This window comes from Triturus cristatus, chromosome 4_2 (assembly GCF_964204655.1).
Source record: "Triturus cristatus chromosome 4_2, aTriCri1.1, whole genome shotgun sequence".
Lineage (NCBI taxonomy): Eukaryota > Metazoa > Chordata > Amphibia > Caudata > Salamandridae > Triturus > Triturus cristatus.
Window position 1 is genome coordinate 763577599 of NC_140586.1, and position 27021 is coordinate 763604619.

General features: G+C 39.9%; 1 protein-coding gene across 4 annotated transcripts in view; it reads right to left on the minus strand.

The window, feature by feature from the left end:
- The window catches only part of LOC146835006 (sodium/glucose cotransporter 4-like), a 736053-nt gene that overhangs the window by 356376 nt on the left and 352656 nt on the right, over nucleotides 1-27021 (minus strand). For all 4 annotated transcript variants that reach the window (XM_085602666.1, XM_085602670.1, XM_085602669.1 and 1 more), the window contains one exon: nucleotides 14586-14691. In XM_085602666.1, the coding sequence (XP_085458792.1) occupies nucleotides 14586-14691 (106 nt within the window). The remainder of the gene's footprint in view (nucleotides 1-14585; nucleotides 14692-27021) is intronic.

Consider the following 27021-nt stretch of genomic DNA (forward strand, 5'->3'; position numbering starts at 1 on the left):
TTCGACCCGTAGGGTGATCCCCGTCTCATGGGCATAGTAGTAGTGTCAATCAGAGAAGCATCTAAAAGAATTAGAGTATTTAACGCATAAGTACGCCAACGAGTTAAATCAAAGATGCCCCAGAGTGGCGCTACAATAATTAACTCAACCCCGGTGGACATAAAGGTAGAAAATTACCTGAATGAGCAGATTGGAACGTCTAACGGATACGGCGGAGTCCACGCAGTATGAGAAGACAAGTGCTGGTCTAAGCGTCTTCCTTAAAAGGAGTGCGAACCGGAAGTGTAACCAAAATAAGAGAGAGATATAAGAGAAGGACTAACAAAGTCTCATTAGTTTGTCCGATCGGTGGACCCACCGAAATAGTAAAAGGACAAAGTCAGACTCTTATATCAGTACTGCAACGTGTGGGGCCATATTGGAACTGAGGCAGGATGAATTCAACATATGGCGTCATATGTCCAAAAGTACAGCAAAGCTATAACGAATGAGCGCACAACTACGAAAATAATAAAGAATTGTAGGGACCTATACTGATCCAAAGAGGAAAAAATATATGATTAATTAATGACACACTATGATATATCACTATAAGATAATAGTAGCGAGGTGAGTGTCTAGAAATGACAGGAAATTCATGGCAAATTCATGAGGGGCAGATACACACAAGGCTGTAAGTTGTTACAGACCGAAAATATCCAGAACAGAGCGAATTAAATAAACAAGGCCCAAAAATTATGGGACACTTATTGGATAGCGTTTTCCCATGGTAGATGTTCATTAAGACCTTTTTCGCATGTTTTAAGAGTAAACATCCAGAACACCTCTCTTTTTCGTCTGACAGCGCCAATGTTGCCATCCTTCGGGGAACGTATATGTTCCAAGATCATCCAACGGAGATCAAAGACAGTGTGATTTTTTTCCGTCCAATGTAGAACTAAGGGGGCACCAGTTCGTTGGTTAGAGATGGCCGACTTATGTTCACTTAGGCGGACTCGAAATTCCCTGCTAGTCTCACCTACATAGCCAAGGCCACATGGGCACAGGATAAGATAGACTACATGCTGGCTACGACAATTAGTCATGTCTTTAAAGAAAAAGGTTTTTTTGTCCCAATCAAGTTTATCGGTGATCATAGCAAATTGACATGCATGGCAGCCGCCACATTTGTGTGTACCCATGATGGGATTAGTACCTGTAATAGATTTCTGAATGAAGGAGTTGGTGACAATACCTCTAGATTTAACCAGCGCATTCCTCAGATTTCTGTTTCGTCGAAACGCAAAAATAGGCTTGGGGAGAGTCTTTTTACAGTGATCCGAGTTCAGAATATGCCATTCATTATTGATGATTTGTCTGATTTTATGATTGATGGTCGAGTGAGTGGTGACACATACCAATTTATCTTCAGTTTTAGGCTCTTTGTTTTGAAACAGAACTGTCCTATCGTAGTATTTAGCTCTTTTATAGGCATTTTTTATCAATCTGTGAGGATATCCTCTATTAAAGAGTTTATCTTTTAATTGTTCAGCATGAAAATCAAAATTCTGCATGGTCGTACAATTCCTGCGTAAACGCAGGAATTGGCTGAACGGGATGTTATCTTTTTGACTACGAGGATGGTAGCTTGAGTACTGAAGAAGAGTGTTTTTAGCTGTCGGTTTGGTATAAAGACTGACCTCAATCTTTTCATCAATATTTTCAATCCAAATATCAAGGAATTCAATTTTCTTTTGACTAATATTGGGGCTAAACTTGAGGTGGATGTCACAGAGGTTAATCCAAAGGATAAATTCATCCAGCTGTTCTTTAGGGCCTCTCCAGATGAAGAAGATGTCATCGATGAATCGATGCCACCTTAGGATGTTCTCACTAAATGGGGCCATCTCATTGAATATAAACCTAGTTTCAAATTGTCCCATATAGATATTAGCTACATTGGGCGCACAGGCGGCGCCCATGCTGACTCCCTGTATTTGTTTGAAAATTTCACCTTCAAACTCAAAGTAGTTCTCTTTAAGGACAATGGCCAGACATTCCAAGAGAAATAATCGGTCACCTGGAAAATTGTTATCAATCAGAGTTTTTTTGACCGCTTCCAATGCTCCAGTAAGTGGAATATTAGTATATAGGGCTTCTATGTCCATAGACACAAGGAAATCAGTGTCAGTGTTAAAGTGGATGCCCTCAATTGTACTAATTAAATGTCCAGTGTCCTTAATGTGACCCTGCAATTTGGAAGCAAAAGGTTGTAAAAAGGTATCTATATATTTGGATAGCGGTTCCGTCAATGATCCGATAGTGGATACGATGGGCCTGAAGGGAGGAACGGTCAAGTTTTTATGTATTTTAGGAACTCCGTAAAGAATGGGTATTCGATGGAACTCTGTATTCAGATAGTCAAATTCTTGCTCACAAATGGACCCTCTTTCCAAAGCTTTTTGAGTAATGTTAAGGATCTGGGTTTTAATGCTACGTTCGGGGTATATCCTGAATTTAGTATAGTGTTCAGGGATGTTGAGCATAGCTTGAATTTGTTGTTTATATGTAGTGCTATCAAGGACAACAATCCCTCCTCCCTTATCTGCCGGTTTGATAGTCAGTTCAGAATTGTCTGCCAGAGATTTAAGAGCTTTATACTCCGGATAGTCTAAGTTGTATTCAGGTTTAGGTACAAAGGTGAGTAGTTTTTGAATTTTCAAACTCACCACTCTTTCGAAAATTGCAATTTCAGTCCCTATCTGGTCTAAAGAAGGGGTAAAGATAGATTTAGGTCGAAACCCGGTGTTGTTAATCTCAGTGCAGGGAGGTCTATCTTCAAAGAATCTTTTAAGTCTTATCTTGCGAAAGAAAGACTGGATATCAGTGGAGACTTTAAATTTGTCTAAATAGGTGGAAGGGACAAATGAAAGTCCTCGGGATAGCAATTTAATCACAGACTCATCTAGTTCAATCTTAGATAGATTGAAAACGGGGATAGTTAGAGATTGTTTGGCACATTCACTGCTAATGTGAGTGTCCAATCCCTTAGATGTAAATTCCTTGGAAGTAGAAGGAATGGGGACTGGCACTGAATTATACGAGGAATCCAAAACAAAGTTGTTTTCATGTCTAGGTTTTATTCTCTCCAATATTGATTCCTGCGAGTCTGTAGAAATTGGGGAGGATTCTCTGATTGTTGGTAGAATCCTCTCTCTGGGGTCCTGTATCGTCCTCTGGCATGGCCTTGTCTGTTCCCTAAAAAATGAGCATTACGTCTAGGGCCTTGATAGTTGGTTCTTCTTTGTCCATAGTTTCCAGAGGAACCAGGACTACTGTCAGTGTCAGATCCAGTAGTATCTGAGAAAGTGACCACTCGCTTGTTGGACCAATATTGTCGCTCATATTGATGAGAGTGGTCTTGTTCATTTCTGTAATAGTTCGATGCCAAGTATGGATATACCTTTTCCTCATTGAAGTATCTGATGTCCTTCCTTAATTTTTCTGTTTTTTTCTTTATTAGATAGTCACAGAACGAACTCATCTCACCATTAATTTCCTCAAGTTTCTTTTTAGCTTCTTCTAGAGGATTGTTCTTTTTTAGGGCTTCCTCTAATTCTGCAATCTCCTTAAGTAAGGTTTCTACCACCTCTCTAGCCGTTTCAATAATAAGGATCATTAGATCTCGTGAACATTTGTTAGCTATGAGAGACCATTTTTCTAAAAATTTCCTAACCTCAACAAATAGTCCTGGTATGTTTCTTATTCGGAGTCCATTGGGGATAACTCCCGCTCTTAGGTACTCCAACATGAATTCCGCATGGGATTCAGTTCTCCTGGTCTTTTTCTTGAGGTTAAGCAACTTAAACCAATCATCATTGGACTTATTTCCGATGGTGAATAGTTTGTCTGTCATAGAGCTGCCTCCCAGCAATTTAGAAAAGTCTTCATCCGTAAACCCAAATGTTTTAATTTTATCCATAATGTAATGGAACAGGAATATATAGCAGATAGCGATGGAAGAAAGGATAAAGAAGACTAAAAGTATCTAATAAAGTAGGAAACAACAATCCAATGAATACAAGCGGACCTACACGGAAGCCAAGGTGAGAACCAAAGGGGAATGGGAGGAGCACTTATTCAAAATGACAAGGAAGCCTAGGTAATTATCATAGAGAATTGAAAAAAGGACTTACTCAAAATAACAAGGAAACCAAAATATAAACATAAGAGATTAAAGGAGTGCTTACTCAAAGTGGCTAAGGACGCCAAAATGATAATCAAAGGAGAAAAGAAAGTGTACTTACTCAGAGTGCCCAAGATCAGCCTAGCGGAAAAATATAAAGTTAGAGAGAGAGTACAAACACAATAAAAATAATTAGTGAATTAAAGAGGAAATAATATTTAAATTCCAGCCATACAACCAACAAAATAAACCCTCACGGCAACGTGCCGGGGAAATCTAAGAACTACAGCAGAGGGACCCTGAACTAACAAAATATGTGTAGGGATGTCAGGGAAAAGTAATCAAAAAACAACAGAACTATCCTACACCTATATACTTGAATTTTAAGGCTCTAAGTCCATATGAATAAAATTATACCCACAGACTAGGTAGACAAAGAAATGTTTTTTTATGAAAAAGTCATTTAATAAATTTTTTTCCTTTTTTTCCTTTTTTAGAGGTAGTTATTTATCCATTTAACATAGAAAATTAATTACAACATTTCGACAAAGATAAATATGTCAACAACAAAACACCATGTCAACGAAAATATGAATACAAAATTATAATAATAAACATCAACACATCATACAAAACCAACAAAGGTACAAAAAAAGTACATATAAAACAATACAATTTTTATATAAAAACAGTTCATTATAAAAAGTGCAATCAGGTATAACCGCCAAGACAAGCGCCAACGCGCGTTTCGGAGCTAGACAGTATGTTGGCTCCTTCCTCAGGGCGTGTAAGGTGAGTCTTTCAGGCGACAGCACAAATTACGTACATATCTTTGACAGGCGTAGAAGTTGACAAAGTTTGTAACCATAAGTCTGTGGGCAAAAAACAATAATGGGTAATAATGCTCCTCAACTAAAACGAATAGGGCTGGAAGGAATGGAGTACAGAAGTGTCAGTCAAAGAAGATAAGAACCAAACGACCCAAGAGTTACAAAAACTTTTCTCTCCCTAAGAGAAAAAAAATAAGATGATCAAATAACCCAGTGATCAGGAAAATGTATAAGGCCACGAACTATGTTAGAAAAGGATATAGATGATAAAGATACCAATCACCAAGTGATGCACTATTCAAAATTAGAATCACCTACTTTAAGCGTATGGTGCCACTGAAAACATCCAGCATCAGTTAGCTAGGCTATTGAGCTATCTGGGGCTACAAAGAAGAAATAAAGTGCATTGATGATAATAGAAAACATCGTAAATAGCCAAGATCGTCACAAGCTGGACTAAAGGATAGACAATAAATCCAATACGTAACCCTAAAGGGTAAATGTGAAGGATAACCCCAGTATATAATGAACCTAACAAGATTTCAATTAGGGTTGTACATATGTTGTGGTAAAAAAGAACTATAGACAAAATACGTCTAGCCGCGTTAGAGTGCTGACACTAGATCACTTATTTCAAATCTGCAACCATTCATGATAATAATAGATTGCCTGATGAAATAAAAGTATATATACTAGGTGTTGGGGCGGAATGGCATCCTAGATATCTAGATACCAGCATTAAATAATGGACTACCCTATTTTACTAAGCTAGTATATACCCATAAGTTTATTAACTGTAAACGATAGAAATACAGTTTTATATCAGGGTAAGACCAAAATGAATTCTATACAACGCTACACTCCTATAGTTAATGGCTTTACATTGCGGAGGAGATTGCCATATGAACTTACTATGATACATTAGCTTAACGAATCCAATAAGCCGTCTTGCTTGTGAAGTCGATAATATTAAGTTCCGCCGTTTCAGTTGCCTCCACTGGTTAGGGGGCTCATTATAAAGTGATGTAAACAATCTGCTTCTGTTTGTAAGGAAAACACGAATACCAGAAATCGTTTAAAAACCAATCCGTATCTTTAAATTTAAGGAAGGGTTTAACGGAAAGACATAGTTTGAATAAGCTTACCGATAGAGTTAGAATAAATGAAACCAGTAAAATCTGTACTTATTTCGACCCGTAGGGTGATCCCCGTCTCATGGGCATAGTAGTAGTGTCAATCAGAGAAGCATCTAAAAGAATTAGAGTATTTAACGCATAAGTACGCCAACGAGTTAAATCAAAGATGCCCCAGAGTGGCGCTACAATAATTAACTCAACCCCGGTGGACATAAAGGTAGAAAATTACCTGAATGAGCAGATTGGAACGTCTAACGGATACGGCGGAGTCCACGCAGTATGAGAAGACAAGTGCTGGTCTAAGCGTCTTCCTTAAAAGGAGTGCGAACCGGAAGTGTAACCAAAATAAGAGAGAGATATAAGAGAAGGACTAACAAAGTCTCATTAGTTTGTCCGATCGGTGGACCCACCGAAATAGTAAAAGGACAAAGTCAGACTCTTATATCAGTACTGCAACGTGTGGGGCCATATTGGAACTGAGGCAGGATGAATTCAACATATGGCGTCATATGTCCAAAAGTACAGCAAAGCTATAACGAATGAGCGCACAACTACGAAAATAATAAAGAATTGTAGGGACCTATACTGATCCAAAGAGGAAAAAATATATGATTAATTAATGACACACTATGATATATCACTATAAGATAATAGTAGCGAGGTGAGTGTCTAGAAATGACAGGAAATGTGTGTCCAGTGAGGCCCACAAATGCCCTTAATTCTGTTCGGATTTTGGGAGGCTCCCAGGACAGGAAAGTCTCTACTTTGGCCTGGAGGGGCGGTTATTAGTTCAGGCACTGATACTCTCACGGCTGGACTATGCTAATGCAGTCTATTTGGGAACCCCCCAGGGCATGACTAAGAGACTGCAACCCGTCCAGAATTGTGCAGCCCGCCTATTACTGAACAGTCCTAAACGTAGTTCAGCCAAACCAGCCCTTACTACTTTGCATTAGCTTCCAATCCACGAAAAAATGTAATTCAAAGCAATGTGCATTGCCCATAAAGCTATCTCTGGGAAAGGCTCTCCAATGATTCACTCTATGGTGCAACTCCATCGCCCTAATAGGGCCTTGAGGTCGACAACAAACGATTACTCGCAGTTCCCAAGATCAAGCGATCACGAACTGGTGGGTGGTGGTTCTCATATAATACAGCTAAGTTTTGGAACCAACTCCCCGACCACATACGTCTGGAATTTAATCACCTTAAATTCAGAAAGCAGCTTAAAACCTTCCTCTTCCCTTGATCTGCTTACAGTTTAAATAGGCGCCACAGTAAGCGCAGGGATGCCCATGGGTAGCAATGCGCTATATAAATGTGTTTTCATTCATTCATTCACCTTACCCGCACCCGCGAGGTGCCCCGAGTACACCACAGATCCCTGCCCTCTCTGGCCCTTGCTGGCCTTGAAAGTCATGCCCGCTTGTTGCAGGGCCTGTAGCAATTCCTTTCATATGTTGAAGTAGACAGTTATGTCATTATGCCATCAAGGTAAGTAGCACTGAATGCCTCCTTTCCTGCTAAGACTTTCTTAACCAACCTCTGCAAGGTGGAAAGGGAATTCTTCATTCCAAAGAGCCTCTACTTAAACTGAAAGTGGCTCTCTAGGGCAGGGAATGTTGACCTTTCTCCTGCCACCTCAGTTAAGGCTATCTACCAGTATACTGAGGTAAGGTGAAAAGTACTTAGGAACATGGCATCCCCCACCCTATCCCAGAGGTAATTTGCTCTGGGGATGGAGTGTACATCTATCGTGGTGAGGGAGATGAGCCCCCTGTAGTCCACACGGTGGGGTTGCTTTGGGAATCAGCACCACTGGCTGGACCAGGGACTACTGCAGTGCACATTCACAAAAAATGTCAACATTTTGGAGACTTACTCCTTAATACTGGCCCTCACTTTGTCTGACAGTCTGTATATATTCTTTTTGACAAGCAGTATGTCCCCAGTATCTTTATCATGGGTGCACAAGTGTGTAAGCACAGTAGTGATTGGAAACAGTGAGGAAAACTGTCTCAACAACTGGCGACAGTCCCTCTGCCGTTCTAAGGTCAGGGCAGGAGAAAGGTTGACACCTTCCACTGACCCATCTTTTTCTTTTAATGATAGGAGGTCAGTGAGAGGTTCATTCCCCTCCGACACTGCATCATCAGTCACTAACAGCCTGGTGAACTCAGACCTTTCATAGTGGGCTTTGAGACGATTGATATGGAGTACCCTTAAGGAGCTTCCAGGGGTCTTGAGATTCACCAAGTAATTGGCCTCCCCCTTCCTCTCGTATACCTCACAGGACCCTGTCAGGTGAAGATCTCTATCAGGGCCCTATCCACTACAGGTGCAGTCACAGTTCTCAGAGGTATTGCCTTTGGGTACCTAGTGCAGGGTCCACCAAGACCAGGAAAAACCTGTCCCCCAGGGCAGTTTTGGGGTCCAACGATCCAATAGTGTTGAGGTCCACCCTTTCAAAGAGAATGCCAATGACAAGTTAGGGATTCAAGGCAACCTGTAGCTTTTTATCTGTTTTCCCTCTGGCCTGATAGGTGAGACATTTCCTGAAAACGGCATCGGAAGTTGTTTTCATCCAGGGCCAATAAAGTGGGAGACAAGACTTCCGAACTCTTGTCCTGCCAGGGGTATGTCCTGAGCCAGTCCCGGTAGGAAGCCTCCATCGAACAGGGGGACCCCAACACATGTGCTGTCCCATGCATAGGTTCATTAGACTCACTACACAGGACATCATTCTCCCAATAAATAAAGTGATCTCCAGAGGCATCATCAGAAGCATGTGCTTCAGCTTGCCATCTCATGCCAGCTAGGGCTGGGCACTCTTTCTGCACCTTGCAGAGCTCCTCCTTGGTGGGTCGAATCCCCACTTACCATCCAGTGCCACCCAGCAAGCTCAGGCAGGTTTTCTAGGGAGGCAATGTCTGCCAGGTAGGCTTCCTTTGATGCCCCATCTACCTTGACCGTGGGAGTTTCAGGGGGGCCGCTACCCTTTCACTTTTTGGCAGCTGCCTGGGCCATACATTCAGGCTTTCTTGAGTCTCCTCCTGGGTAGCCATAGAATGTGTGGTAATGCAGGCCCACTCAGGTAACCACAACATTTCCTGAAGTGACCTGAGTTCCACTTTCTTCGCCAGTGTGCCATAGATCATTTCCTAAAAAACAATCTGTTGGCATGGCAGAGCTCACAGCTAGCCTAAGGGGATCCAAGACCCCCCCATTCAAAGACTGACCAGAGCCACTGGGTAGTAGCTCTCATGGTTGTCTAGTACTGGTATTGGTATAAACTGCTCTGAGGGCACCAGATGACACCTGACAGTAGTCATGCTCGCTCCTGTGTCTCTGAGAGCCTTCATCCCCTGCTCATTTATGTTGACACCCCTGCCTATACTTTGGAAGCATTAGAAGGCACAAGGGCATTAGGTACCATCTCTCTGTCACCCAGGGACACTAGGGTAACCTCAGCTGTCCCCCATACTAACTGTGGCCATCTCTTCTGCAAGAACTACACTGATTCACCCAGGGGTACGCCCACCAGTGAGGGGCTGTTTCCTCTGCGGGCATTTAACATCTGCTTTGGTATGCCCAAACTGGTAACAATCACAGCATTTAGGGACACATTTACCACAGATGTTATTTACAAATCCATTATCTTCTGGTTGGATTGGTGCTGTGTACCTTTCTGCATTTTGAGCTGTTTTGTGGGTCTTGAGAGAATTCCCTCCAATTTTATCTCCCCCCTCTTTCTTCAGTTGGGAATCCAGACCACCATTTTGAGAGTCTTCCCTGTAAAACTTCATGGTCATTATGATACTGACCCAGAGGTCCATCTACTTAGCAAGCTCCCTGAGGTCAGTGAACTTACGATCCATTAAGTGCTGGCACCGGCTCTGTAAAATAAATATTGAGCATGTGAACCCTCAAGATCCAGTTGCACAGCCCAACATAATCATCAACTTTGCTGCCCTTCAGCCAGCCATACAGTTCGCTGCTAGAATACTCCATGAACTCCACCCAAGTATCATTTGGGATTTTGTGGCTGTTCCTAAACTTCTGCTGGGAAAACACAAGATGATAGAAGGAGTGCTGATACTTTTCAGCCACTCACCCTCAATCTCAGATCTGGGTTTAACCTTTAGTTCATTTGCTCACTATGCCACCCCAGTTTGGACCCAGCCATATGCAAATCCGTCCTGACTCTGCTCCTCATGGGAACAGTTCAGCCCGACTGCCAGGCCTGATCCTCCCTGACCGGAAACAAGCATCCAGGGACCGGTTTCAGGGTTTCAGCCCTCATCATCCAGGCTAGCTTGAATCCAGTGGCACAGCGAGCAAGGGAACCACGTCTGGGCATACCCTTGGCCACTTAGGGTATACATAGCAAACACAACTAGATGATGGCCGGAGTCCTGATACTGTTCAAACATTGACCCCAAGTCACAGATCTGTGTTGAATCCATCAATATTTTGCTCACTATGCCACCACAGTTTGGAGACAGATATATGCAAATCAGTCTTCACCCTGCTCCTCATGGGAACAGTTCAGCCTGAACTGCCAGGCCAGGTCCTCAACGGACTGGAAACAAGCATCCTAGGACCGGTTTCGGGGTTTCACCCTCATCAGCCAGGCTAGCTTGAATCCAGTGGCACAACCAGCAGGGGACCCACGTCTGGGCATACCCGTACCCACTTAGAGAGAACATAGCAAACGCAGACATTTAGTGAGCTTTGTTGCTTACCAACTACCTGGGGTTACTAGTCCACACCACCTTCCCTCTTGGACTGCTCTGTTACCCTGAGATAGTTGATTGCTACAATGGATTGCTTGGTTCTCCATAAAATGACAATTGCAGGCTTTTTACTTGTGAAGGACTCACATCCTTCATAACTAATTACCCAATTTCTTATGCAAATGCATCATTTATCAACACCTGTGATAAAATGACATTTCCAAGCACCTTTCAAACCCCTGTTTTTCTGTCGAGGGTTGTAAAAATTGGCTCAATGTAACAGTGGAAAAAAACTTACAATTTCAATGTTGACTTTCACTAATTAGAAACGTTAACAATATCAGGAATTACACACAATCAAAAGTGAGATGGTTGACTTCCCTTTCCACTGACAAACTTGAATCTCACAAAGCAACTATGAGCACAAAACCGTTATCACCTGTAGATGACTCTATGCTAGCCTCCTTAGCCAAAATAATATGCCCTCAACATGAAGTATCCTGGCTTGAGATCAAAGATGCCTTTGAGCTGTGTTCCTGATCTGCTATATTAGGTCATCTCAAACTCTGACTTAAGAAACTTGGTAGTGACTCAGCAGATTCTAACAACCACAAGTCAAACAAAGGAAAGACAAGTAGCTGCTCAACTGAAGAGCTACATTTCTGAAAATACCTTTCATGGGGACCTCTAATCTAATTTTAGGCCAAGACATTTCACCAAATCTGTTGCACCACATGAAGTGTATGATGCGTTTACATCTACAACACAGGTGAGCCTTGTCTCTTGATACTTCTTGAACTCTCTGCAATGTTCAGCATCATAAACCTTAACATATTTCCATATACACACACTCAGAAACCATGATACCAGGCACATAACTGAGTTGCCTTTCTATCTATGCTGGTGATCACACTACCTCTAGTGAACAAGACCAGAGGCTCATCCTCAATGAGGTAATCCATGGGGATGAACATATTAATCATTTAGCCAAGGTGCACAGAGCTACAACTGAGCATTTTAAGGAAATCAAAACAGTTCATTCCCAACCAAGACTGAAAATATCAAGCCTTAACTTTTAACTGAATCACCTATGTTAATGCTCTCCTCACAGACAGCAATACTCTATTCAGCTGCATATCTTGAGGGTGACACCTGCCATGTAGACCGCAGCACCACAATGCTAAAGGATCTACAGCGGTTCCTGCTCAAAGCAAGATATTCCTACACACTTCTAATGCACTCTGTCTGCACTCACCAAAAGTCCTCTCACAAAGTCGTAAAATACCTTGGGGAGCTCGCTCTTCTATAGGCAAAATGGGTTTACATATAGTAGTGCGTGAAACACTGAAATATAACAGGGCTTATCTTGAACAGTCCCAAAGCTATGAACCTCCCGCCACCTCTACCTCATGAAAGCACCCACTCTAAACCTAATTCAAATTTGAGCTTGAAAAATAGTATCGACAACTGATGCTCAGGTTGGCCTTTTGAGGCACGGGGCTCCATTACGAGGTGAGCAGAATGGACTTCCTTGATGGGAGTCCACTGCTTTCAATCACAAACGGCCCAATGTTCTGGCATCCAGATGTTTGAGATGCTGGAACACTGGGTTCAATTTTATCTCTCAGTAAAATCATCTTGGGAATTGAATGCTTTGCAGATCAGCCAGGTCCCTGGCCCCACCCAAACCTGATTGAAGGTATGAGCAGCATGTAATGCTCCTTCCTCCCAGACAACATACTCCACTGCCCTCTCCCAAACTCACCTTCAACCGTCCCTAAAACACTGCTCAGCATCTGCACACTCATACAAAGATACCACCTGCCCAGAGCAGTTGGAAAATGTGTGTTAGCTACACAAATGATGAGCTCCATGACATATTCTGCCTGATGACCCCAGGTCTACGCAGTTGTTCCCTATTATGTGGGGAATATCATGCAATTAGAGGAAATAAGCATTAGATAACTAACAAAAATATTAATTCTGGACATACCTGATGTCTCTACACATTTTTTGTCTTAAAGCATAATTGGGTTCTCTGACTTTTCATTTTAGTGTTGACTGTTCTCAATATAAATATAATCTGTAAATACTCAGACATTATTCCATTTTGGGTGATACTGCTAATTTATCCCACGTATTATATGCATACCAATAACCTATGGTGATACATACATACTAGGACCTGCTACTTATCTCTAGATGTGAAGACATCCTAACCCATTTCAATGTACTGTTTCACAAAATTGTCACTAATCCTTGTTTTTTTAACGTTTCGTGCAATTGCTGAAAACATTGTATATTTAGCACGCTTGACTGTAAAGATAATTTTTGCCCTGCACCTAATTACCATATATTGCAGATACTTTGTCTTTATAGCACTCTGAGGCCTTTGTTGCGTGGTACATGCATTAGAAAACAATGTAATAAATATATTAAAATACAATGAAATTAAATCAAATAAAATAATAATGCATAAATGCATAATTGTTTCAGTACACTAATGCTTGCATTCCACTTTTAAAAAAATCGACAGCCGTTTGCTTCAAACTGTTGAGGATCAGCGTCATGAATATTACTACAACCTCATCCCAAGCAATATGTTTTTGAGGGTCAATGAAACATTTTCTTGCACCATGCCTAAAAAAACTGCTAGAAAAGCAGTTTTGGGAGACAAAAAACATGATATGTACAAATAGCAACCACTGAAAACCTTTACCAAAATCACTAGTGAGATTCCCTCCTGTGCTGCATATTTGAGGCACTTATGAACATGTTTTAATGGCACTGTAAGACCAATATCATAAATTAAACTCAGAAGACAATTAATTTAATTTGCTGCTTTAAAACAATGAAACCATCTGTTTAACAAATATTGATAACCTTCCTCATTTGTCAGTGTATATCACTCATGCTGGAGGAGACCATATAACCACTATTTTTGTCTGCAGTGCATTATGCAGTAATCCCACAAAGTCCTCTTGCCATGTCCAAATGCTGAGCTAAGTGTGTGTTTCTGGCTTATAGTTCACATGGGTATGCTACATGTGTCCTTGTACATTGATATTGGGGTTGGAAAAGGCAGCGCTTAATTCGAGCCAGTGGTTTCAGGTGCTCGGCATCGGCACTTAATTGTCAACACCAGCACTTATGACAGACTGCCACATGGTGGCGGGGTTTGCCTAATGTTCAGATGAGCACAACAGTTGTTTAGTAATTTAATATACATTAAAAATGACAAATACCTGCCACCCAAACCATCCTTATTGCTTTGGGGGCCTGGAATAGTCTGAATTGTCACAGCAGTAGAAGTATGATGGTCAGTAGTTGTGTTGGTATAGTCATTAGCAGTGCTGCCAGGGGCAATGGGTGGTGCAAGCTGCAGTGGCCTACTGACGAGGACCTGGAACTTAATGTATAACAAATTAAGCACTGTGAGAAGGACATGTAGGAGTCTGTCGGACTCGTATCAAAAAGGATAAAAAATAGTGAAATGGGGATGGTACTGCCCCATGCAAATTATACTGCCACACTCTTCAGAGTATACAGTGAGCTACCACCACATATGAGTTGAATATTAAACACAACATAATTATGCAAAGGAGAATGAATTGCCTTGAGATCACGTGATGGGCGAAAAGTGACAGTAACAGGGCCCCAGAGCCAGGTCTGTGCCTCTTTCTGACGGAGCACATGCTTTGAAAGCAAACAGAATTACCCGCTATGGTGTAGACTGCAGTCACCACCAGCAACAGCACTGTCGACAGGTAGAGGTCCCAGCCCAGGGCTATCTGGATGAAGAGTGCGCCGGAGAAAATATCTGCCTGCAATAAAGACAAGCAACATTTACATCTGACCGCAAGAGGCGTGGCATCAAAGGGGTGCACTATGCCTTCATTGTTAGCAGCAATCATTATAGATGCATCTTTCATTTATTGGTTAAATTACATGTTTGTAGCAGAATGTGTGTAGAAAGAGGAGGCAAGCAGCCATCACCAAGACATAACACAGGTGCTACAGCAGGCACTGCCAGCACAGGTAAGAGCGGTGGGGCGGGCCGATGGGGTGAGCGCAAGGTAAGTGGTTTTATTTATTTCTTTATTTAATTTTACCTATCCGTTTTCTGTCGACATCCCCCCACCGCTCTTACCTGTGCCGGCCGCGCCTGTGCTACAAACACAGCAGAGGGAGCGAAACGTATAGACATTGTCCACACTGGCAACAAAGAAAACGCATTAACAAAGGAAACGCCATGAGAAAACAGGAAGATTGTGCTTCCTATACGTAAATGAATGGAGAAATGTAGAGCACACCACAGAAATCTGAATTGACCTTGTGGAACTCTCTCCTCCAAAAGAACAGTTTGTCTTGCCTGCAGTCAGTACATTTCTGGTACCCAAATGTCAGCCTGCAGCCTGTCCTTTACATCAATAGTGTAACAAAAAGCCCTGCATCTCCAGCGGAAGGGGTGCCCCCGAGCTGCAGAGGCCCCCTCCGGCACTGGCAGACAGAGAGATTCAGTGTTCCTAAGAGCAAACATGACCTCCTTGTAAGTGAGGCTGTCTTAAGAACGACAATGTCCTCCCTGTAAATGAGACGGTGCCCCTACCTCATCATGCAATATCTACCATCCCTCCAGCTGTGTCCTCACCCCAGCAAATGTACTTATCACTCACTGGTAATTCCTGTGGTATTCAGGGCCACATTATCATTCATATTCTACAAATCCTCCTTGTTAACAAATCTGTATCCTGTAAACATAAAGCCATCTCTCATGTTTTTACCCACCCTTAGCCATGCACAGCACTCCGCTTCTCTTTGGGGCATTTCTAAGTCTTTAAAGCATCCCTGAATGGATGAGGTAATGAGTGGGCTCAGGCTAAATTTCTGTTACACCGGTATAATTTTGCAGAATTTCATCAATCTTTCATTACATTTGCTGCACAAAATGCCTGCAATTGCATCATTATGCCACATAGCATAATTACACAGCATTCGTTGCAACAGGTTAGCACCAGAGCATGGGGATAATGTAAATGACCAGAATGCAAGTGGCTATTGTTCACAGAACCTGTTTTTCGTTGTGCATTTGTACGAAATTGGATACAAGTAATAGGCCCACAATTTGCCCTTTATTGGGAACCACGAACCCCCTTTTAGCGCTCTACTCTCTTAGGGTAGCAAAGCAGAGCAGTCCGAGGCATACTAAAGGGTGGTGGTGTAGGCTAGTAATCACCATTCACTGTCATGATATAATAACACTCAATAAATGATTGTCCAGCGATTGTTTTTCATTTAGAAAAGGAAATGTGCATTTATTAAAAACATACTACTAAATACTATACATTGATTTTGTAAATATATACAAAAGGGTCATGACTCCCCACAATCAGAAAACCCCTCCTACCTATACTAGATAGAACATCCCAACATAGGGGTGTATTATTTCAAATATAGTAAGCCTATTGGCTTTCTCATGGGCTCACCAAAACAATATTTAAGGGAAGCCTATTAGCTTTGTCAGAAATCATCCGATCAGCAGTATAAAGCAAGTCCTTTAGCTTTGTTGAAGGTGCATCACATTAAACAACAATTATTCCACATGTTCTACCCGCCAGCATTTCACTGTAATCCATAATAACCATGTACATGTATGAGTGCAATAAGCGGTCAAGCGGAGATTAGGGCCCCCATCGGCAATTAAAGATGTGAGAGGGGACCCCATGTATGCCCCCTCCAGGAACTGCTCAATAAAATATTCTTACACAGACTTCCAGTCATTGCCCAACCCCGGGGGGGGGGGGTAATTTAAGTAAATACAAAGGAGCACAACACACTCTTTTCTCAAACTAGGGTTCAAAGGTCAAAACTTTAAAAGGCCATAATTCAGTTCCCGTTGGGGCGACTTTGATCATGCTGTGCTAATTTTACTCCTGTTGGTGATTTCTGGCCACAAGGAGCAGTTCTTGTGTGATTACTGACACAATCTGCATGGGAGATGGTCTTGCTGGGCACCTGCTCCGGTCTTTTATGCTGTGCCCTCTAGAAAACTATGGCCTTCTGGCCATCTTGCAGGGCATCTGGGGGGCAATAGAGTACAAGTCCTGCCCCAATTGGTTGTAAGGGGGACAGCCTCACTGGCCCTGGGAGAGACCCACTGGGCCTGGGGTCAAGTGTGGGCAGAGTCTTTAGTCCTTTAAGGCCTTAGGGGCTTGTCCATCCAACCAATTTCATAAGGTGCATTCTGTATGGTGAGTGCCTAAGGACCAGACGGAATTGAAGTGAAGAGGGAGAGACTGAAAAATAACTAACCCACCTTAAAAGCAGGTTTAAAACCAGAGGGTAGCCTGAAGAATGGATTAATACAGCAGTATATAGAGCTTCAAAGAGGAAGAGAGAAGAAATCACGTTTGATAAGGAAATTAAACAAGTGAAGGATGCAATGAATCAATGCAGATTAGTAACGACGTTTAGTAAGCAACAAGACAGGCTGAGGAGCATTCTAAATAAGCACTGGCATGTTTTGAAGAACGATCAAGTTTTGGGAAAGGTTGTGCCTTGCAGACCACCTTTCAAGCAAGCGTTGGTAAGGAATAATTTAAGAAAAACCCAAACGAAAAAACATGGTTAAGTAGGCAACAAGGATTCTTAAAATGCTCAAAGTGCAAGGCTTGTCTACACGGAATCAACATTGAGCAATACAAACCAGGCTTATCTAACACAATGCGGAGGATCATGGGAAAATATACCTGTAAAACAGAGTTTGCTGTTTACGTGCTGCAGTGCCAATGTGGACTGCAGTACATGGGCAGCACAATTCTAGAAGTCCACAAAAGGATACTGCAACATTTGAGGGCCATCAAAAATGGTGACCGAACATATCCTGTTGCTCACCATTTTGAGAGGTTCCACCACAAGGATGCTAAAGGGGTTAACATATTTTGTGGTTGATGCGGTAGAAGCAGATGCACGAGGCGGGAACAGGGAGAAGAAGCTTAGAAAACTTGAATCCTGTTATATTATTGATTTGGATTCTAAGCAGCCAGGAGGTCTCAATATAGAGGAAGATCTATACGAGCACTTGTAGGTGAAACAACAGAAATAAGAGAATTTGCCTGTAAAATCGAAAGAAAGATGAAATGAGTGATTTGATTTTAAATGTAAGATAGAGATTTTTTAATGGAATCAGACAGACAAATATGCAGTCGATAAAGTAAGAACATATATAACAATTAATACATTTTGGGAAATAACAATCATAATTTAGAAGAACTATGATATGGTGTTTGATATGGTACTAGAATGTGCCCTCATGGGCGTAATCTGATTAAGTGACAATTTTATAATGTGCCAAAATGGAAATATCTTGGCAAAGGCATATGTATATGCCCACTTGGGCTTAAATGTATAGTGATACAGCTAAGAACCATAAATGATGTCTTAACCAAACAAAACAAGGAATTTTGGTAACCAAGAAAACGGAATTAAACGCACTGCCGTTAAATGGATTTTCCATTGAACAGTAATGAATAGTGGTGAAAAATCATGACAAAATAATAGTAACGGCAAGAATTGTAAATACCGAGAGAATATTGTGAAAATAATTCGATGTACCATGTAATGAGCCTATACTGCAAAACTACGAGTCTGTCTTCACTAGCACTTTATTTGTAGTTAGCATGTGACACGTTTTGCACACAATCAAAAAAATGGCCGCTCGTATGCCTCGGCATCAGTGAGCAAGGCTGCTGTGCAGCCGAAACGCTTTAACGGTGGTGGTGAATAAAACTTTGAATAACTGCACAAGGCGTCATCATACTTGTTTGAAAGGAGTGTGTGTATATATATTGCAGGTCAACTTTACCAACAGCAACGCAGGATCGCGATGGGGACGTGCTTCGCCCCAGCTACGCAAAATTATTTGTGGGCTGATGGGAGAAGCACTTAGCTGGGGGGCAAATGAATGACCCTTGGATCGAGAAGATAACTTTGTGGGCAAGGTATATTAACAATCTTTTTGTTGTTTGACGTGGCAGCCGCTCCTCGGCTGAGGAGTATATTGCCTCACTTAACAACAACGATCTGAATCTTAAATTTACGAGCCATATTAGTGACATCTCTGTAACCTATTTAGATCTGGAGGTGTACATTGAAAACACAATTCTATTGACCCGTCTGTATAGAAAACCTACGGCAGGAAACACAGTTTTACATGCAGGAAGCCGTCACCCCATAAGCCTTATAAAAAACATACCTTTCGGGGAGCTATTGCGCCTTATATGCAACTAGTCCACCACGCAGAGCTACATACAAGCTAAAGAACAAGCTCTGCAACGGTTTACAGAGAGAGGTTATACAAATGGAGATCTACAGAAGGTAGAAACTAGGGTAGAAAAAGTCAATAGAGTAGACTTACTGGTAGCACAAGGACCTAGTAAACTCACACAAGAGGGTCCAGTGAGAATGATAATTAGCTACAATGAAAAATCAAGCAGTGTTTTACACATTTTCAAAAAGAACTGGCATATCCTGCAGACAGATAACATCTTAAAGAAAAACCTTCCAGAACGCTCACTGATTACATATAAACGATGTCCCTCAGTGGGAGATCATTTGATCCTTAGCCATTTCTATTCAACCCATAGAGTAAAAAATCGTATGAGCGTTGCTGTCTTTTTTCCATGCAGACGATATAAGGCCTGCAAACAGAGCAGTAAAATTACCAACTCTCCGGGCAGACCAGGGGATCCAAGGCCTGTCCATATGATTCCTGAACTGTAACGGTTTACTGCCTGACATGCCCTTGCTTAAAGCAATATTTGGAAGCAATATCCACCCTACAAAGAAACGCATCCTTGAGCACATGTGTGCCATTTCCAATCAGGATGCGACCTATCCGGTTGCTCGTCATTTCGAAAAATTCCACCACACCAACCGGGATCACCTCGAATTCTATAATATAGACCAGATTAAAAAACAAGAGAGGGGATGAGACAGGGTGCGAAAGCTTCAGATTTTGGAGTCAAAATACATCATTGATCTCCAAACCAAAGCTCCAACTGGGCTTAACAATGATGAGGAGATGTGGGTGCATCAAGATTAAACTATAGAAATGATTGTGTTAGTTTCCACTCGCAATTCAATTATGGAGCACCCAGGTTCAGGATGCCGCAATCCCGATAGGCTTGACTTTTTGATTGCCCATTCAGGGCTTAATTAGGAATGCAAATTGGTGACGTTGATATCCGGTATATACAACCATAGATAAACAATTCTTTTTAGCATAATATTCTGAAATCATGAGGAATGCTAAATTATTTATCAATTGGAATAGATTCACCGATGTATATACATGAATTCGTTTGTTATTAAGTACACACAAAAAGAAATATAAATCAAGGTTTTAGCATAAAAAAATTCTAGATATTTTTAGAATGCTAAAACTGTTTGTTAATGTGTACATATGAATTTTTTGGTCACCTATTTAGATTTGCAATCATGTCACTTTTTAACTATGCACTGCACTAAGCACTTTGGTGATAGCACTTTTGTAAGTAGCATATTTTAAGATGGCTGCCATGAATTTTTACATCGAATGAGGCATAAGTCCAACTTTTATGTTTAGCGGCAACACGTGATGTATGGTGATTTTAAATACTCTCGTGGAGCGCTAAAGACACTGACATTGAGGAAGCCATAAGGCGAAAAGCATCTGTCAGGGGGAGTCTGCACAATAAAGCATCCAGCTTGAAAATCTTTCTCTGTGTGCTCTCCGACTCTGGTTGCTGATGTGTTGCCTGGTTCATTATATATATATCTATCTATCTATACATATATATATATATATATATATATATACACACACATATATATATACATATTCACTGAAAAAACCATAGGTTTCACACATGTTATAGTTAGCTGGACATTTTACTGATAAAAAACCAATGAAATTCCCCCGTTATAGTTACTGTAGGCAACTATAACTCACGCGACCGTAATCCTCTGCTGATGACATATGTGTCTTTATGAAAAAAAAATATTTGTAATATATGTATAGCTAAAATTTAATGGAAGAAGATATGGGCAAATAAGTGTCTAAATACAGTATTAGCATCAGCAGAGGATTACGGTCGCGTGAGTTATAGTTGCCTACAGTAACTATAACGGGGGAATTTCATTGGTTTTTTATCAGTAAAATGTCCAGCTAACTATAACATGTGTGAAACCTATGGTTTTTTCAGTGAATATATATATATATATATTCACTGAAAAAACCATAGGTTTCACACACGTTATAGTTAGGAATTAGCATTTAAAAAACCTTAGAAATTCAGTGAAAAAACCATAGGTTTCACACATGTTATAGTTAGCTGGACATTTTACTCGTAAAAAACCAATGAAATTGCCCCGTTATAGTTAGTTCAGCTAACTATAACTCGCGCGCCCGCAATGCACTGCTGATGACGTCACATATTACATCACTCATGACATGGTCAGTGACATCACTCATGACATCACTGATGACATCTCAAATGACATCACTGATGACATCACTGATGACATCATCCTTGTGATAGAGTGGCAGACCTCCTCTCACCTTAATATAAGCTTTGATACACACATTCAAAAATAGAGACTAAAAATTTCAAAACAATGGACATACCAATACCAGTTACAACAACCTCTTCAGTAATTCTAAGATCCACATACACATCCACTCATTCACCAACAGTCCTATACAGTCACTCATACATGTACTCACTCATCATATGTACTCATACATCTATACATCCTGTTACACAATGCCACTCATCCATAGAGTTACTCACACACATAGTCACTCATGCTAATAAAGAATCAAACATACATTTACTTGCATATACAGTTATACACACACCACCACACTTACTTCTACGGAAACTTACACATACTTAGTCTTTTAAACAATCACTTATAGAAACACATACTTATTCATACAGGAACTCTTTCAATCTCTCACTTTCACATATACTCACATATATACACCAATAGTCACATATACTAGTTTAAAACGTATGTAGTTACTCCTGAAGACACTATTGAGACAGTCATTCACTCACTAACACACCCATACACACACTCATCCACCCATACAGTCCTGCACACATGCTGTGTTCAACACATACAAACAGTGAGTCACTCATTCATGCACCGATGCACTACGTAATACCCCCCACCGAACCATGCAGACACTCAGACTGATACTCAAAAAAACAACTAATAACCTAAATAGGCACCCATGTAGCTACTCACCAACCCATGCAGCCACTTATACACAAAGTGAGAGACTGATACAGATATTTACATATTTAAACATTATTCACTAAGCCATGTATTCACTATGATACACTTAATCAGTCAGTTACACAATCATTTTTTCAAAAACAAATCATCCATTTAGACACTTATATACCCATTTATTCTTCCATCGACCATGAGATATACATATATAAAACATATTTAATTTTCAGAATAACACACATTCACTAGATGATGTCATCAGTGATGTCATCAGTGATGTCATTTGAGATGTCATCAGTGATGTCATGAGTGATGTCACTGACCATGTCATGAGTGATGTAATATGTGACGTCATCAGCAGTGCATTGCGGGCGCGCGAGTTATAGTTAGCTGAACTAACTATAACGGGGCAATTTCATTGGTTTTTTACGAGTAAAATGTCCAGCTAACTATAACATGTGTGAAACCTATGGTTTTTTCACTGAATTTCTAAGGTTTTTTAAATGCTAATTCCTAACTATAACGTGTGTGAAACCTATGGTTTTTTCAGTGAATTTCTAAGGTTTTTTAAATGCTAATTCCTAACTATAACGTGTGTGAAACCCATGGTTTTTTCAGTGAATTTGCAAGGTTTTTTAAATGCTAATTCCTAACTATAACGTGTGTGAAACCCATGGTTTTTTCAGTGAATTTGCAAGGTTTTTTAAATGCTATTTTTTTTTTATATTCTTCATTTTTTTCAAACATATTTTTATTTTAATTTTCTTATCTTTTATAAAGACTATGCTTTAATTTTTAAAATCCTTAAATATTTTTTTTATATATATTTTTTTTAAATAAACATGTAAAATTTATTTCCTGATTTTTCTTTTTTTTTTTTTATAGTACGCGTACCGTAAGCTCACGGTAAGCGTACGGTTTACGCAACGTCCGTAATCTATCTACGCTGCTTGCGTATAGTTACGCACTTTGCGTAGCCGCGCGTACTGCGCGCGGGACGCGTGCGCGCTTACGCAACACGCGCACGTTACGCGGAAGTGCCGGGAAATGACTGTTATGCGCATGTGCGCAAGCGCGTGTCTTTTTTACGCGCACGCGTACTTTTTGCCGTAAGCGCACCGTAAGCGTACCGTAAGCGTACGGTAGGTCATGTGATCTTGAAACACAACTTTTGATTGGTTGAAACTACTTTCAGTTCTAGAACTCTCCTACACCACACCCATTCCCCTCATTTCTGCTTGTGATCCCTTGGGAGAAGGAGCTGGTTTGTCTTTGGGATACGATGGCAGAACAGCAGAGCTCTTCTGAGAGTGAGGCTAGCACCAGCAGCACTGTCTTGAGGCAGAGAGCGAGGAAAGTAAAACCTTCTTATGTTTGGGATTATTTTACTTTTCCAGAAGGCCAGCAAAAGGTGAATGCACCCTTAGTTACTTGCAAGCTGTGTCAGCGTGTACTTTCTAGAGGTAATCCTAACAGGAAGTATTCCTTTGGGAATCACACCATGAAGAGACACCTCCAGGAAGTACACAGAAGGACACATGGTCATCTTTTTGGAGGTAACTCTTCAGAAAGACGAGCCAGTACATCCACAGCAGCTCAGCCTGGACCATCACCTGCAGGGCTTACTCCTTCTTCTGCAGGTCAGGTGAGCCCTTCATCTGTGGGGGGAGAATCTCCTTTTGCTGGCCCTCTGGAAATGAACCCTCGATTTCGGAAGGTTGATATTCATTGCACATTTTGTAAAGCTCTAATTTGTTATAGGGAGACCAGTGTTTCCCTAGTGAATAACAAAATAGATCAGCACATTTGTAGCTTTGAATGATTTTCCCATGGTTCCTTTCCTCTGTCCCTGCATGAACACAACGGTTCTTTTAAGAGCCAACCTTATCTTTCATCTTTTTTTTACATTTTTTTTAAAAAACTTTTTTTTTTTTTTTTACCGTACGCGTACGGTAAGCGTACCTTTTTTTTATTTTTTAAAAAAAACACTAAAAATCATTTTTCACATTACAAGGTCCTTGAAAGACTACAATTATTACTATTGACTTACCATACTCACTGGAAAAAATATTTATTCATTTGTTTTTTTAAAAAATAGTTTTTAAAATGGTTGTAGTTTACGAAAATTTTCTATATCGATCTGAAAAAAAAGAAAAAAGTATTAATATTTTTAAAACATTTTATAATACAGTACACATATTTACATTTTTTCCCAAAAAATATTTTTGCCTTATTTTTGCTGTTTTCAGAATATATTGCATTTCACTATAAATTGTGAAAGCAATTGCATTCATCATTTTACAGCGGGCAAAAAAAAATAACAATCTCAAAGATTGTATTAAAAAAGCCCAGAATCTCTTCTCACTTAAACTTATCATTACAGAAATGCATATTATTCTTAAAAAATGTCATCTAAAAACAATACTTTTTTCTTTAAAATACCGTCTGATATTTTTGTTTCAGAAGTACATTCACAATAATATATCTCAAATAACTCCAAAATACATCTGATTTTATTTCCTTTAGGCCAAATAGTATTTTTTATTCTTTCCCTGGAATAAATTTCCAAGGGAAAACCATTAAAATTCTAAAGTTTAATCTGTCCAGATCTCACCGATTCTCTGTAACATTTTGGTTCACGAAAATTTTTCGAATAATTTATTTAGTCCACAATAGAATTGCTTACTTTTCCACATGGCCAAATAGTAATTTTTGAAATTATTTTTGAAAAAATTTCCAGTGGCAGTCCAATAACATTCCAAAATTTAAAATGTGCAGAAGTTACCGATAATCTCTAAATTATTGGTTTTTCAAAATTGCATTAAAAATTTAAAAAGTCCACATTACAATTGGTTATCTTTCCTTTAGGCCAAATGATAATTTTAAAAATCTTTTTTCTACAAAATTGCAATGGTAATCCTGTAAAATGGTAAAATTATTTTGTCCAGATCTTGCCAAGTCTCTCTAAAATTTAGGTTTCAGGAAGATTAGATAGGAATTTGCTAAATCAAAAGGCAAACGTTGTTTGAAAATCAATTGGGAATCATTACACAGTGTCCATCCTTTTTCACATTTTAGATAAACTGTGTAATGTCCAGAAGTAACAGTAGGTCCATCATGGAAAATTATTGCAACAGTTACAAAAGTTTTTCCTGAAATTGATAATTGCTGTCCTGTAAACTTCTTTATTAAAGTATCCAATTTTGATCCATCAGCTCTACATCGTTGCATCATTAAAATTACATACTGTCCGTATTCCCTTAAAATTAATGTTGATAACATGTCAGAATTACACTCACCACATTTCATGCTATGATTAGCATCTTTAACTAAGTTTGCAAAAGTGACTGTTTTACTCTCTGGCAATGTCAAATAAATAAACCTTTCATTATCAACAATAGAACCACTTATATTATAACAATTATCACAACTATGTTCCCATTTATAAGAGAGACCAAAAAAAATGTCAATGGGAACTCCTTCTTCTTCCACTACCTGAAGAAAATACATCAAAAATTCGTGAGCATCTTGCTGTTCATTTTGAGAAAACTGTGTTCGTCCTGAACATACATCTAAAAGTTTTCTAATATCAGTAGCACTTTCTATTTGAGTTTTATCTTTACTCAGCTTTTGAAAAAGGAGACTGAGCTCTGAACAGAATCTTTTTCCCTGATTTATTATTATCTGCTCTTGCAAACTTTCCAGATAAAAAGCAACATTCAGCACTACATTTGCGTAGCAGTTGACACCAGAGCTATTTTCAAAATGACATCCTACAACCTGTTCTTCATTTTCCTTATTCTTTTTGCTTGCAATTACATCACTCCTCTTTTTTTTCCTCTTCTCTACATCTTCATTACAGATATTCTCATTTCTCCTTTTACGAGAAACTACACGTTTCTCCAACACAGGATACTGACCTAAATGAGGAGCATAGCTTCTTCTTAATCTATTATACTCCTTTACACAGTTTGTATCAGCACTAACTTTTGAGTCATCGAAGTCTATCATGAATAAACCTGATAATGTTTTGACTCGTGACAAAGCAACATATGCCATACCTTCTTTGAACACACTAGATCCAATGTTCACAAATGCACAATCTACAGTCAATCCTTGAGACTTGTGAATAGTTACAGCATATGCTAGAGAAAACGGAAACTGCTTCCTACGTACATATAAGTCTTTCACAAGCATGAAACGAACTGAACAACGACAAATGTCTTTAACTTCCTCTATCTGATCAAATTTTATTTTTAACCATTCAATTCCATCTTTTTTCTGATAATTAATAAAACCCACAACTCTTCCCATCGCTCCATTTACTAAGCCTTTTTCAACATCCAAATTTCTCCTTAAAAACACTCTACAGTTCATGCAAACATATAGATTTTTTTCTAATCCTGCTGTTTTGGAGATGTTCTTCTCTAGTGAGTCCAATTTATTTTTCAGTTTGCCTGTTACTGTGACAGTAATTCTTCCATCCTCAATTTTGTCCACTGCTTCCAATTTCATGATCTCTTCCTTTTCCAATTTCAAAAGCTCCTCATTGAATATTGAGCATTCACGTAGAGTTGGCATTAAGCAGATGACACTTTTGTTTTCTGCAATGTTCTTGTATATCTTCTCTGCAACTATTTCTTCCTTTGGAAATAAATTATGTAGCAGCCGAGTCTGTAATGCTTTTTTGCCAGCTTCTGTGAGTAGTCCAATCCTGATATCTTTCAGAATACTTCCATATTCTTCATCGTTTGCTTGCCTCATATTAGTTGTAAGTTCCTTGTACTCAAAGAAGGACCAAATATTTGTATTACCGATGCTTCCCAATGACTTCTTCGTGTCTTCATGTGTCACAGTATTAAACACTGGTT